The sequence below is a fragment of the Diabrotica virgifera genome, chromosome 1, assembly GCF_917563875.1.
Source record: "Diabrotica virgifera virgifera chromosome 1, PGI_DIABVI_V3a".
NCBI lineage: Eukaryota > Metazoa > Arthropoda > Insecta > Coleoptera > Chrysomelidae > Diabrotica > Diabrotica virgifera.
Window position 1 is genome coordinate 61105115 of NC_065443.1, and position 16498 is coordinate 61121612.

Consider the following 16498-nt stretch of genomic DNA (forward strand, 5'->3'; position numbering starts at 1 on the left):
AAATTTAAATATTTAAATGTAGAATGCTATGATTTTGACATTTGTTCACCATTTACATTATTGACTAAAACTCACAGTAGTTATGTTTTGAAAAGTTCTGCAAGATAAATTGCTTCTCTAAAATGGCTCTTAACGAAAAATAACGAATTACTATTCTAATGATGAGAGGGTGCGGTGACAGAAAAAGATCTTATTGTGAAGTAGCCAACTTGTTCAATGATACTTTCCCAAACCGTTCTCCTTTTCATAAGGCGACGGTACAAAAAACTGTAAAGCGATTTGAGGAATCTGCAAAAGTAAAAGATAGACACCGATCAGGTAGACCGAAAAGAGTTATGAATGACAACAAAACTTGAGACATAATGCAAAGTTTTGTTGAAGATCCACATACATCCTCACGCAGGGTTGCACAAGTACATGATGTAGGTCGTTCTTCAGTCTTACGTGTATTACGTAAGAATAAATTTAAACCATACAAAATTAACTTATTGCAAGAATTAAGTGAAGATAACTTCGATCGTAGATTACAGTTTACTGAGGTAATGATGGATAAAATTGAAAATGATGAAAATTTCGTTAACAGAATATGTTTTTCCGATGAAGCAAACTTTACACTGTGTGGAAGTGTAAATCGACACAATTTAAGGTATTGGAACGACGTAAATCCACATTGGATGCGTGAAAACCACTCAAGACCACAAAAATTAAATGTCTCGTCAGGTATAGTAGGTACTCAGTTCATTGGGCCATTCTTTATCGAAGGAAATTTAACGTCAGATAGTTACGAAATGTTACTTAGAAATGAAATTGTACCTACACTGAGAAACTTGTTTGGGGCCAATTTTAATCATATATGGTTTCAGCAAGATCGAGCTCCAGCTCATTTTGGTTTAAATGTTCGGCGTTATTTAGATGAGATATTTCCCGGACGATGGATTGGTAGACGAGGTAGAATTGAATGGCCTCCACGTTCACCTGATTTTAATCCTAAAGATTATTTTTATTGGGGATACTTGAAAAATTCAGTTTATAAAACTAAACCAGCAAGTCTTGCAGAGCTAAGGCAACGAATTATCGATGAATCTCGAATAATTTCTAGACAATCATGGAGAAATGTGGTAGACGCATTCCACCATCGATTAGGGTACTGTCAACTCACAAATGGAGCACATTTTGAACACTTGATAAAGTAACCATTATGTTAAAAAATGTTGTAATCTATCAATTGTTACGTTTTAATGTAGTTGAAAATAGTTAGTACTAAAAAATTTATTGAGACAATTAGGCGTTGCCAGACTTCTGTTTTATGTATTTAAGACCTTCCAGACTACATAAAATCATAAGTGTTACATATGGTTGAACTCGTATTGAATAGGAGATTCCAATAATGACTGAATATACAGGGTGATGAATTTGAAAAACCAAAGTTACTACTAATATAAGAAAAACGGCAAATCTGGCAACATTGCAAATATCAAATATGGAATCTCCGTATCCCAAAATAGGTGGATCTCAAATTTTGTACAATTATGTCAAGCAATTTACGAGATAATTGGCCGTTTCCAGACTTTTGGGCCACTCTGTATATGATGACTAACATCATCAGAGACGCTAAAATGATATTAAAGATACAATGGTGAAATTAGGTGAAATTTGAAAAATTTTACCGTCTAATCGAAACAAGAGCAGTCTTATTTTAGTTAGTTCAGAGAGCGCCAAAGTGCTCTAACTAGTTTCGACTCTTGTTAGAGTCTCTTCAGAGAACACATATTTGATTCTCTCTGAACAACTAAAATTCTGGCAGTCAGCCTCTACCCACACACGAAAGATTATGATGATATAGATGCCGTGGTGGCATCTGCCAAAGACGAACGAAAGTTTTACTTCTAATATTAACAATATTAAAAATAAAACTTTATCAGAACTAATCTTCTGGTTACACCATTCGTGGCTTCTAAAATTTGCAAGCCAACGAATCGCCGGAGTAAAGAGGGAGATCTGTCAAGTTGCATCTCACTACCCGCTTGTCCAGCACGGTAAAATTCCAACAAAGATTAGTTCCCAATACTCAGAATAGGAGTAGAGCTAATACAAAATAATAAATAATCATTTCGTTGCGAATCGAAACAAGAGCAGTCTTATTTTAGTTAGTTCAGGGAGCGCCAAAATTTGAGTTGTGTTTGGACCCCCCTCAAGCACATTTCCTGGCTACGTGCCTGACAGCAAATATCAGTCACATTCTGTATAAATATATATTGTTTTGTATAATTCAAATACAATACAATGAGCAATTATTGTTCCAAATATATTATCAATTCTCTATTGTCTATCTTCGTTACTACATAATCAAGCACAGCTTTCATACACAACAAAACAACACGTAGGGAGACCAGGGAGGTAACGATTTTCCCAAGACACTCTTTTTTTGATGCAGGTATCTAATAGTCTAAGATAAGATACGATATAAGGTCGAATGTGACCGAACTGTTTAATGGATAAAAATATTTTGATATAATATCTAATTTAATATGTTAACAATTATAAAAAACAAGGGGTGTTCGATCTAATTTTGCTTTTGACTATAATTAATTAATAATTAAAAAATGACTTTTTTTATAAATTTAAAAAAATTCGACCCGTTCAGATATCTATTATTTCAAATTTTTTGGATGATTCTAAACAAAAAAGGTTTTACGTAATTTTTCTCTTAAAGTGATCGTTTTCGAGTTATAAATAATTTAAAACTGAAAAAGAACGAAATATGATTTTTATGGCTCATAAACATAAGTAAAAAATATCATTTTTGAAATTACGAATTACACAAATTTAAGTTTAAACCTTATCCTATCAGTTCTTGATAAGTATTTTGGACTTACCTATTTAATTTTAAAATATTGTTTTTTAGTTGTTAATGCAGCCCAATGCCTGCAACCTTCCTCATTAACAATAATTAAAACATACATATATTTTAGAATAAAACATGGCAAAAATTCATATCGGGACCTGATAGAAGAAGATTTGAACTTAAACTTAGGTACTTAACAACTAAAAAACGATATTTTAACGATCAACTTAAGAGAAAAAATAGAATCTTTAGAATCATCCAAAAATTCTGAAATAATATCTGCCCGGATTGATTTTTTTTTTATTCATAAAAAAGTCATAGTCAGAACAAAATTAGATCAGGCACCCCATGTGTTTTTAGGTATAATATATAGTTAACATAATAAATTACCTATCCAATATTCTTTATCCATTACACAGATCGGTAAAGATCGACCTAATATCGTATTTTAGACTACCTATCTCGTCTACATATTTTATTTTGTGTGGCTTGCCTCACAAAATAGAATGTATACATAGTACGGGAGGCTAGGATGCTAAATTTGCAGTTACTACAGCGTTATGGAGACCTATTATTGGGCTGTGAAGATTAGGTCTTAAAACCAAAATAGTTAAGTTTCCATTTTAGTATGGATTTTTTATTTTTTAATTTAATTTTTGTGAAACTTTGTGACTCACCCATTTCCTTACGCCCGCGCTCCCTCAAATCGTCAGATTTTTTAAGTATACACTTTTCTTCATGTACTTAATTTACCTTGTCTTAATCTGACGATTACCAGTTTTTATTAGGATACATTTTTTTAACAGACTGCCCCAGTGCACGCCGCCCTTATTAAGAGTGGATATATATGGTAGAGGTACATTTACAGGGTACAAGGTTTCTCCCCATGTGGTTTTTTGACGCGCTCGAGTAATTGCAGAAATACCCGCTTGGGCTCCCCTACCAATAGTTGTTATATTAATACACATCAAATTGTTCCGCCTATGAATTTTGGTTACCAAAAATAATTGGTACCGTCAACAATGTTAAAATAACGACAATTTAATTGAAAGAATAATATTCCCAATTATGAAACTGGTACCACACGAATATATAAATGTAAGTCGATTAAAATTATGTTTAGTGGTGGGTGCGCTTAGTGTTGTTAAAGTACCACTCGCGCTTTCCGAAGCAAGGACAATTATTAGAATAGTGTAACAGGTTCTGTATAGTTTAAAGGATTAATTACCATGGAGTTTGATACTCTCACATTTAGAGTTAAAGATAAAGGCAGTAAGTACTTTTTGATATTTTATTTGATAAGTCGAATAAAATTATGATTAGTGGTGGGTGCGCTTAGTGTTGAGTACCACTCGCGCGTTCTGAAGCGAGAACAACAATTATAATAGTGTAATAGGTTCTGCGCAATTTAAAGGATGAATTAAAATGATGTTTGATAACGTCACATTTAGAGTTAAAGAGAAAGGCAGTAAGTATTTTTTGGTTTTTATTTGAATAGTTTGTTCTCCTTGTCAAATGGTTCTCAAGTTTTTTAAATATGAAGTTCTTTACAGTGAGCAATTTACATTATCAAAAGATTGTAATGATGTTTTATGAAAATCTGCGAAAGATTCTTAAATGTGTTAAATATGAAGATCTTTTATTTTGTTACAAACTCAATTGCTCCAAGCACTTTACGCAATGCAAGTTAAGGGCACAATCTCAAGCTTTTTTCAGAACAAATTAGTTTAATTACTGCATCTACCTTGATGTTAATTGTTTCATTTGATCAATTTACATGTGGTATATTGATTTTTCAATCTTTTATGTAGTATACACACGTATACATTCCTTTAATAAATTAACAACTACTTCGCCTACCTAAAAGTAGCTTATACTAGAGGAAAGGATGCAAATATGGGCTACCCATTGTGTATTTCTTTGTAAAAAAGAATTAAAATTCTATTTTAATTCCAAAGGTACGTAAGAATACCTACATTTAGTTACTTATAACCTGCCCAAAGTCCAAATTGATTAAAAAATATATAACTGTTTTAAATGTACAAATAATGAAGAATTGTACTTTTGCGTCGTTTGAATAATGATCCTAAATATGGGCTACCCCGAAAAAGTGTCTTAAATTTGTGTGAAATGAGATAAATGCGTGACAAGTATATTTTAATATCTAAAATACAAGCAATACATTAAATAACTCATAGGCTAAAACTATTTGCAAAAGTCACACACATATTCTTCTTTTTCGGCCCAAGCGCACTCGTTATGTGCCCACGAATGGCACATGAAGCACTTGACCCATATTTCATCAAGATTATCCTCTGAAAAAAGTGCTTCGCAAAACATACACGTTACATCAGCTGCGTCTTGTGAAGGCTGTGTAGAAGGAAACTCATTGTAATCGCTCTCATCATCTGCAGGCACATATTCCTCCTCATCCTCGCTACTAGAACCCGATTTCTTTCTTTGGTTCTTTGTGACTTTGGTAACCCGCTTACGTTTTCCTTTTTTTATTTCTTTTGCTTTTCTTTTTTCTTTGCCTTCTCTTACTTCGTTTTGCTCCTCTTTGTCTTTGTTGAGAGATTGGATCAATTTTGTAAGGTGAAGAGGTTGTCACTGAACATTTACTTGGCTTACGCCCACGATTGGAGGTTTTTTTCTTCAATAATGGCACAGGAGAAAGATCATATGGTGTTAGCAGAGATATCCTTGAAGACCCAGATGTGGAAGAAATTGATGGAATGAATTTATTCTCAAATAATTTTCTTTTTAAACCAAGCTCTGCACAAGGTCTTCTGGAAGGCGTGGCAAACTTTCTGTAAAAGCTTGTTGTAGGAATAGCGACAAGCTGTGAACTAGTTGAAGAAATAGCATCAAGCTGTGTATTAGTTGTAGGAATAGTTTCAAGCTGCTTATTAGGCCCAGATGGAAGAGTGGGAGAATTAGATGATAAATTATTGTGGCTGCAACGACAATCTGGTGTGCTCTCAGAATTGATAGAGTTATCGTCAGAATTTGTAGGTTCATTTGAATTGACAGGAGCGGTTAAAACAACGATCACCTTATCATCTTCATCACTCGCATCATCAGGTGCGGCTGTCGAAGTATTTTCTGCTTTAATTTCAGCTGCCATGAAATCGACATTTGTAAATATGTTTTTATTCAAGGGATAAATTCCTGTAGCTCTAAATCCATTAACGGCAATCGCTCCAGTTTGACATTTCAAATAAGCTCTTCCAAAGAGCTCTGACACATCAAATGCACTTAGTGGACGATTATTGTGGCGCAACCAGACCCGGATCTCTTCGCTGTAGTAAGCCTTAAGAACACCCATGTAAGTTTTGTCCAATGGCTGGAGTTTGTGGGTGCAATGGGGAGGCAAGACAATTATAGTGACATAATTATCTCTAGCTAAATCTATGACTTCTATATGACCATCCATAATAAGCAGGACTGGTGATTTTTTTGTGGGTTTCACTGTGTCAATGAAATGTTGAAACCGTCTTGTAAAAATATTGCTTTGTATCCATCCACTGGGATGTACTGTCATAATGGAACCTGGAGGAGCTCCTTTCATCAGTTGCTGGTTAATATTTTTACATGGGAATATCATCATTGGTGGAATGAATTGGCCAGCAGCGCTCATCGATATCACGACGGTTATTAGCGAGCCCCTTTCAGCAGAAGTTAATGATGCAATTTGTCGTTTCCCTTTTCGGCCTACTACCTGTGCAATCTTGTTTTGTACAACCGTAAGACCTGTGTCGTCCACATTGAAGATACATTCTCGTCCACATTCTTTTTCCAGAACATTGAAGAAGGATGCGACATTTTCTTTGTTAAAGCCTCTAGCTCGTGAATATGATGTTCTCGTTGGTCGTCGTACTGATAGCTCTTTATGGCGTTGCAGGAAAAGTCTCAGCCAGGCTCTGCCTGCCGTGTTACCTCCAAACGGATGTTTGATGTCCTGGAAGCTAAGACGTACGCCATCCTCCTAAGACCTTTTCTGGTTAATCCATGAAATTTAGCTTCCATTTCCAAAATATAACGAACTAACTCGTCCTCAAGATCATTCCCTAAGACAGCTTTACGCCCTAACTTTATTTGAGCAGCTTCAATTGGCTTTAGTTCAAGTTTTTTTGCAGAACGTTGCAACGTAGAACGTGGGACATTAAACATTTTTGCAGCTTTCAGCGTACCCATTTCGTGCTGCCTGCCCTACAATTGCACGTTCCATATCCCTCTTATCCCATTTTTTTCTTAGCTTCTTTCAGCTGTTGTTTTGACATCCTGAAACAATTGAAGTATGTTTTACATTGTTCTAAATATGGGCCACTAGCGCACTAGCCCATAATGAAAACAGAGGCAAATCCCATATTGTAAACACGCTTGCTTTGCACAACAAAAGAAGTTTTGTCTAAAAGTAGACCATTTGAAGAAAACTCATTAGCATATATCAAAGACTAATAATAGAGCTTCAACGTGACACAGGCCTTTTTTTTTAAATTAGTGTTTATTTTCAAATACTGGAATTTATCACCTTACCCGAAAAAGTTTTGACACTCACACCAACCCACAAACAATTATTATAAACTGGGAAATATCTACCACTGGGGCGCCGACGCTACGGTGATAGTTTAACTTCGTCAAATACCGTTTGCAATAGTCAAAATGTAGAGATCTGCAACGAATAGCTGTGAAACTCACCTAGCCCATATACAAGACCAGCCCATATTGGCAGCCTTTCCTCTATGTTTTTGTCATAACTACTTGTTTGACATTATTAATCATTTCTTTGGACAAGTTGCGTTTTTCAAAAGTTAGAGATGTTTTACTTTATTCGAATAATTAACACATATGTTATACAGAAAAGATAGAGTTACACCAACTGTTATTAATTAATAAATATAGATTTTAAAAACTTGTTAGAAAAACCTTCATAGAAGTAAATTTTCAGTGTTTGCAAACTCTTCTGTAATCAAGGTAAAACATTAAATCGTACTTAGGAAAAATAATGTGAATGTCAATCATTAATAATATACAGTGATGAGCGCGCTAATAATCGGCAAAATAGCGCAAAAGATGGAAAACATAATACATTGCGAAATAAAAAGAGATGAAACTAGTGGAGATGGAAATGATCGTTATAAACGGATAAATTAACATTGTATTACATAGTTTCCCATCTTTAGACGTATCAAAGGAGTATGACAACTGTTACTGTAACAGTAGAATTTTATAAAATACTCATGTCACAGACGTCTAAAGGTGGGAAACTATGTAATGTAATGTTAATTTATACATTTATAACGATCATTTCCACCTCGACTAGTTTCATCTGTTTTTGTTTCGCAATGTATTATGTTTTCCATCTTTTGCGCTATTTTGCCGGTTATTAGCGCGCTCACCACTGTATAATATTTGAGAAATGTTAAAACGGTTGAAAAGTGGAGGATTTATATAGTAGTCGGAGTAGTAAATAAGTCGGAAATTTACTAAACGCAACAGCAAGTGACAGAAAGTGGGTATTACTCCGATCCTGGGTTATAGTATAAAATTTGACGTTATCAAATATATAGAATGTCAAATTTAAGTTTTTCTTTAAAATTTTGGTGTATAATTACAGCTACATTTGAAGTAGCTTAATGAATTATTTTATTATCATTGATTAATAAATAAGTAAATAAACAATTTATAAAAAAATTAAATAACATATTTTCTTTTTGTTATTTTATTCACTTTGGCGGAACATTAAACACAAGCATTGTGTTAACAACCTCATTGACACTTAACTGTGTCAATAAGGTTTGCTTTGTACATTGTCAAAATTAATCGTAAAATATCCAAACTTACCATAAAATTTCAAACTCCAATATAAAATTAGTTGTGAAAACAACTGTTTGTATACTATAAAAAACTTCAAAATGCAAAAATTCGACAAAATAACAGCAAAAAATTCAACAAACTGACAGCCACAAAAGTAAACAAACCAAAACGTCAGAAATTGTACTTAAAATATGTGAAAACATCCCCAATCGTCTTTTTTGTACCCATCTTTTTTCAATGTTTTGAGACTAGAGCGTTCATAAAAGTAATATGTGTTTTTACTTAATAACAGACGGTAGCGGGTTTGTCATTAGTTTCATGCGTGGAAGAGAATGATGCTATACCCTATTACACGAACATACGCCTGTTTTGGATTACTTCGACTATGAATATTTTACTGTGCAAAATAAGAAGAACGAACGTAAATTGCAAATTACATTGCTGTTTATTGGAATAATAATTATTCCAATAAACAGCAATGTAATTTTCAATAATTATTATTAGCGCCATTTACTTTCGTACTTCTTATGTTGCACAGTAAAATATTCGTTGTCGAAGCAATCTAAAACAGGCGTATGTTCGTGGAATGGCCCATAGATAAAAAGTATGTGTTTTATCTTGCCAGGTATTAATGACGCACGGGTAAAGACTCGTGGACTCAAGTGTATATGGAGCAAGAGGCCTGGCAAAAAATAAATAATGCCGACAGAATGGTGTGGTAGTATTATTGTACCAACATACAAGAAAGGAAAAAAGGAGTCATGTGTAAACTACAGAGGAATTTGACTAATTAATACTACGTAATTGGCTCGGAATGGGACGTTTCGATGCCGCCGGTTCATCGCCGGCCGTTTCGATGCCGCCGGTTCATCGCCAGTCCATTTCATCGCCGTCATATCTCGCATTTCCTAGAATTCCTAATTAATACTAAAAATAACTAATAATTGTAACTGTCGAAAATTCGGAAATATATCAGATAGCGATTAATTGACTGGCGATGAATCGGCCGGCATCGGCATCGAACTGGCGGCATCGAAACGGCGGCGATGAAACGTCCTAGACCCTAATTGGCTTCGGTCTTACTAGTCCAGGGCGCATCTGTTTTGAGATGGACGTTGAGAGGTGACTCAATTTTTTTTGCAGAAATTGCTTGAAAATAACTCAAATAATAATATTTGAGTTATCCTCCCACTCAAAATGGTCCGGAACATTGTTTAAATAATCAAAATGTCAAAATATGAAGGAAAAATTCGATTTTTTTATTGGTTTTTTGATTATAACTTTAAAACTGTTCATTTTTGAGAAAAGTTGTACTAACATAAAATTTGCGTAATTAAATTTTTTACAATACAGAATGGAATAAAAATTTATAAAATAGTCACGCTTGTTGCAAAACAGCAATAATTGCGAAAAAATCCATACAAAAACAAGTATCTGCATTTTACGTTTTTCAACCATTTATGCTACACTTAGGACCTTCATATTTTACCCAGAAAAACTTTATGATATATTAAAACAGCACTGTAAATTTCATTAAGATCGGTTAAACAGATTTTGCAAAATAAATTTTGCAATCCAGCTTTCGCAAAAAAAATTCATTTTTTTAAAATGTTGCAGGACTGAAAATAAAGCAGATAGCAGGTTGAAAATATTTTTGCTTATAGAAGTGTACTGTCCCTTTCATTTGCAATTTCCAAAATTAAAATCTATTAATTATCACGGCGTCAGAAAATCATTAAAATAAACATTAATTTTTGGTGCTACGCGCAGGACAGCGGGGTTCGATTCACACAAGTTGATTTCCACCAAAATTTCTTCTAATCTTTATTTAATATATTATTTTCTTACTCTACATTTTGTTGTATTTTAATATTTTAATTCCACAAAATTCAAACTAATTTTATTATTGTTTGTGAAATATTGTTTAAACAATTGCATATGTTTAAAAATAATAAACTTTTATTCCCTAAGTTAAAATATATGAACAAAGAAAGTTTTTGCTAAAAAAAAGTGTTATTTCAAAGGATAGAGTATTTGTTTAAAAAAAAAAAATGAATAACCATTTTCAATTTCGTTGCAAAACGAAAATACAGCCGAACCATATTCTAGTCCAATCAGAGTGCAGCAAGCACCTCTACCGGTTTCGAAACTTATTAGTCTCTCATCAGGAGGCACATATGCTGCTCTCTCTGATCCAACCAAAACAAACTCCCAGCGTGCAGTCCCGGATTGCAACGAACGAAATGGCATAGATGCCCTAGCGGCAACTGCTAGCAAAAAGACTAAGTTTTCACTCTAATGGCATATAAAACAACATAATGCTATTCTACATCCCACCAGAATGAAAACAAGGGAACCTTCTCTGGTTACACCTCCGAGGCTTCTACAATTTGCAAGCCATACGGATGCTGAGACAAAGGAAGATGAGGGAATTCTACAATTTACAATTCACGTCCCATCTGCTCAGCGCGGTAAAGTTCCAACGAGAATGGTTCCCTTCATACTCCAATCAGAGTAAATGTAAATCAAAAATGAATAACCATTTTCAATTTCGTTGCAAAACGAAAATACAGCCGAACCATATTCTAGTCCAATCAGAGTGCAGCAAGCACCTCTACCGGTTTCGAAACTTATTAGTCTCTCATCAGGAGGCACATATGCTGCTCTCTCTGATCCAACCAAAACAAACTCCCAGCGTGCAGTCCCGGATTGCAACGAACGAAATGGCATAGATGCCCTAGCGGCAACTGCTAGCAAAAAGACTAAGTTTTCACTCTAATGGCATATAAAACAACATAATGCTATTCTACATCCCACCAGAATGAAAACAATGGGAACCTTCTCTGGTTACACCTCCGAGGCTTCTACAATTTGCAAGCCATACGGATGCTGAGACAAAGGAAGATGAGGGAATTCTACAATTTACAATTCACGTCCCATCTGCTCAGCGCGGTAAAGTTCCAACGAGAATGGTTCCCTTCATACTCCAATCAGAGTAAATGTAAATCAAAAATGAATAACAAAAATAAATAAAAATGAAAATTATGTTGTTTTATATGCCATTAGAGTGAAAACTTAGTCTTTTTGCTAGCAGTTGCCGCTAGGGCATCTATGCCATTTCGTTCGTTGCAATCCGGGACTGCACGCTGGGAGTTTGTTTTGGTTGGATCAGAGAGAGCAGCATATGTGCCTCCTGATGAGAGACTAATAAGTTTCGAAACCGGTAGAGGTGCTTGCTGCACTCTGATTGGACTAGAATATGGTTCGGCTGTATTTTCGTTTTGCAACGAAATTGAAAATGGTTATTCATTTTTGATTTACATTTACTCTGATTGGAGTATGAAGGGAACCATTCTCGTTGGAACTTTACCGCGCTGAGCAGATGGGACGTGAATTGTAAATTGTAGAATTCCCTCATCTTCCTTTGTCTCAGCATCCGTATGGCTTGCAAATTGTAGAGCCTCGGAGGTGTAACCAGAGAAGGTTCCCATTGTTTTCATTCTGGTGGGATGTAGGATAGCATTATGTTGTTTTATATGCCATTAGAGGTAAAACTTAGTCTTTTTGCTAGCAGTTGCCGCTAGGGCATCTATGCCATTTCGTTCGTTGCAATCCGGGACTGCACGCTGGGAGTTTGTTTTGGTTGGATCAGAGAGAGCAGCATATGTGCCTCCTGATGAGAGACTAATAAGTTTCGAAACCGGTAGAGGTGCTTGCTGCACTCTGATTGGACTAGAATATGGTTCGGCTGTATTTTCGTTTTGCAACGAAATTGAAAATGGTTATTCATTTTTGATTTACATTTACTCTGATTGGAGTATGAAGGGAACCATTCTCGTTGGAACTTTACCGCGCTGAGCAGATGGGACGTGAATTGTAAATTGTAGAATTCCCTCATCTTCCTTTGTCTCAGCATCCGTATGGCTTGCAAATTGTAGAAGCCTCGGAGGTGTAACCAGAGAAGGTTCCCATTGTTTTCATTCTGGTGGGATGTAGAATAGCATTATGTTGTTTTATATGCCATTAGAGTGAAAACTTAGTCTATTTGTTTTTATTTTGCAATAAACAAATTTATTTATTTATATCGAAATGTAATAAAAATTAAAATGTATCAATCATTATCAAAGGTCATTGGAATGCCCAATCAGAGCAAACTATCCGTTGTCCTGCGCGTAGCACCAATAATTAATGTTTATTTAAAAAAATTCCTGACGCCGTGGTGGTTAATCGATTTTAGTTTTGCCAATTTCAAATGAAAGGTACAGTACACTACTATGCGCAAAAAAAATTTCAACTTGCTATCTCCTTTATTTTTAGTCCTGTAACATTTTTAAAAAATTATTTTTTTTGCGCAAGCTGGATTGCAAAATTTATTTTGCAAAATCTATTGAACCGATCGTAATGAAAGTTACACTATTGTTTTACTGGATCATAATGTTTTTCTGAGTGAAATATGAAGGTCCTAAGTGTGGCATAAATGGTTGAAAAACGTAAAATTCGAATACTTGTTTTTGTATGTTTTTTTTCCCAATTATTGCTATTTTGCAACAAGGATGACTATTTCTTAAATTCTTAACTAATTTTATATTGTAGGAAATTTAATTACGCAACTTTTATGCTAGTACAACTTTTCTCGGAAATGAATACTTTTAAAGTTATAATGAAAAAACAAAGAAAACAATCGAATTTTTCCTTAATTTTTTGACATTTTGATTATTTAAACAATGTTCCGGACCTTCTTGAGAGGGAGGATAACTCAAATATTATTATTTGAGTTATTTTCAAGCAATTTCTGCAAAAAAATTTGAGTCACCTCTCAACGTCCAAATGTACTAATATGTTTACAGATGCGCCCTGGTTTATACTGAAAAGATTTAAAAAAGAAGACCATACGCCGAAGAAACAGTTGGTGACGACCAGTGTGTTTTCAGGCCTGGAAAATCGACTATTGATCAAATATTTGCTATTAGACAAATGCTTGAAAAGTATTTGGAGTATAGTCAAGACTGCATCAATGACAACAAAATAGATCGAGAAGTTGAAAAGCGAATAATATCAGGAAACAGATATTTCCTTGGAATGCAACATCTAATGAAGTCAAAATTTCTCTCACGAGGTGCAAAATTCCAGATATAATATATTAGACCATAAAACGACCAGCAGTCGCGTATGTAACTTCGAAGTGGTTAAAAAATTTAAATATCTAGGAGCAACAATCACCAATGACAAAAAAATTGATCGAGATCTTGAAAAGCGAATAATATCAGGAAACAGATATTTCTTTGCAATGCAACATCTAAAGAAGTCAAATCTTCTCTCACGAGGTGCAAAAATCCAGATATATTTATATAAGACCATCAAACTACCAGCAGTCGCATATAGAGGCGAAACATAGACCCTAACAATCATCCAGCCTCAAAAGTCCACTGCTGAACATAGGCCTCCTCCCCTCGTTTCCAACCCCATCTATCCTGCGCCGCCCTCATCCAGTTTTTATTTACCTTTCTTAAGTCGTCAGTCCATCTTGTAGGCGGTCGACCGACGCTTCTCTTGTCTTCTCTTGGCCTCCATTCCAATAACCTCTTCGTCCATCGCCCATCTGTCATTCTGGCTACGTGTCCTGCCCATCTCCACTTCAACCTGGCTATCCTCTCGATGACGTCAGTCACCTTTGTTCTTCTCCTGATTTCTTCGTTTCTGATTTTGTCTCGCAGAGTTATTCCTAACATTGACCGCTCCATTCTTCTCTGCGTGACTCTTAGTTTGGTAGCCGAGGCTTTAGTTAAGGTAAGTGTTTCTGATCCGTACGTCAAGACTGGGAGGACGCACTGATCGAATACCTTTCTCTTTAGACATGTGGGTAACTCACTTTTAAAAGTTTCTCTCAGTTTTCCAAATGCTGCCCACCCAAGACCGATTCTTCTCTTCAGCTCATGAGTCTGGTTATCCCTGCCAATCGTAATTTCATGTCCCAGGTATTTATATCTATCTACGAGTTCTATTTCCTTCCCACCAATACTGATGTTCTGGTTGGGTACCAAATTTGTCATTATTTTTGTTTTTGAGATGTTTATATTTAAACCAACATTTTCTGTAGCTACAACGAGTTCTTGTACCATCTCTCTTGCCATACCTAGATCCTCAGCTACTATGACTATATCATCGGCGAAACGTAAGTTGTTTAGGTATTCTCCATCTATTTTTATTCCCTTTGTCATCCAATCCAAACTCTTGAAAGCATGTTCTAAGACCGTATTAAAAAGTTTAGGTGACATTGGGTCTCCTTGTCTAACCCCCCGTTCTATTTTTATGCGATTACTGTTAGTATGTAAGTTGACAGTGGTTGTTGCCTGTAAGTATATTTTGTGTAATAATTTTGTATACCTATAATCTAGCCTGCATTCTTTAAGCGCCTGTAATATTTTGCTAAGTTCAACTGTATCAAAGGCTTTATGAAAATCGATAAAAACTAGAACTAGGGGTTTATTGTATTCCACTACTTTCTCTATCAGGGTTTTTATACTTTGTAGATGGTCATTTGTTCCGTAATTTTTTCGGAATCCTGCCTGTTCTCTTGGTTGATAAGTCTCTAACTTTCTTTCCATTCTCTTAACTATTATTCGCGTAAATAACTTATATAAATGGCTGAGGAGGCTAATCGGTCTGTAATTCTCTAAATTGGCTTTGTCTCCTGCTTTGTGTAATAGAATCATAGTAGCGTTGTTCCAGTCTGTTGGAATATTGGCGTTGTGAAGGCAGATATTGAAAAGTTGTTTAATTTTTTCAAGTAGTATATTTCCTCCAATTTTTAGTGCTTCTGATACTATTCCATCTTCACCTGGGGTTCGATTATTTTTCATTTTCTTCAGAGCCTCTTTGATTTCTGATTTTGTTATATCGGGCATTAAATCCGATCCTTGATTTAATACTCCAGTTTTTACTGTAATTGGAGGTTGCGCATTGTCATCTTTTTTTCTTGATTTGTATAACTCTGTGTAGAACTCTTCGACTATTGTTAATATTTCATCTCTGTTTGTAGTTTCTTTTCCAGTTCTGTTTCTTAGTTTGTTGATTTCTATTTTTCCTTTTTGTACGCTTACGTTCTTCAAAACTTTCATGTTCTTATTTTGCTCTATTGCTTGTTTTGTTTTTTCTACATTGTAGTTTCTTATGTCTTTTCTTATTGACTTTGTGATAGTCTTATTTATTTGATTTAGCGCTTCTTTGCTGGAACTTGTATCTCCTTTCATCTGTCGTCTTAGTTCTATAAGGGTTTTAGTAGGTTGACTTAGTTTTTCATCTTTTTGGTTTGTTGGACAGTATTTAGTTTGAGCCTGTTGTATTGTGGTGATTATTTGCTTGTTCAGTATATTAATGTCTGTTGTTGTTGTATCTTTCAATGTATCATTAATATATTTTTCGAACTCCTGAATATTAGTTGGTTTTACCCATTTCTTTGGGTGTTTCTTATTTATCATTTTGAGTCTTTCCTTTTCGATCGATATCGTTATTTTAGCTCTTACTAACCTGTGATCACTGCTTGTGCTGAACTGGTTTAACACATTTACGTCTTTAAATAATTCTTTTTTATTTGTTAAGAAATAGTCGATTTCGTTCCTTGTTTTTCCATCTGGACTTTCCCAGGTCCATCTTCTGTGTTTTTTCTTTTTAAAGAAGCTGTTCATTTGATAGAGATTGTTTTCCAAAAGAAAAGTTAACAGTTGTTTGCCTCTATCATTTCTGCCTTCGCTTCCAAAATTTCCCAATATTATTTCAGAGGGGTCTTCCTTGGTACCTATTTTGGCGTTGAAATCACCGCCTATTATTAAGAAG

At 34.9% G+C, this 16498-nt stretch overlaps 1 protein-coding gene across 5 annotated transcripts in view; it reads left to right on the top strand.

Annotated features, from left to right (window-relative positions):
* Positions 1-16498, top strand: part of LOC114331282 (ATP-binding cassette sub-family G member 1) — a 330676-nt gene that overhangs the window by 70162 nt on the left and 244016 nt on the right. The window contains exon 1 of one of the 5 annotated variants that reach the window (XM_028280803.2): positions 3960-4117. The exons of 1 other annotated variant lie outside the window; for it this stretch is intronic. In XM_028280803.2, the coding sequence (XP_028136604.1) occupies positions 4075-4117 (43 nt within the window). In that variant the 5' untranslated portion in view covers positions 3960-4074. Of the gene's footprint in view, positions 1-3959; positions 4118-4159; positions 4314-16498 lie in introns of those variants that run through there. 3 more of the 5 variants (XM_028280805.2, XM_028280804.2, XM_028280806.2) reach the window with 3 other exon arrangements.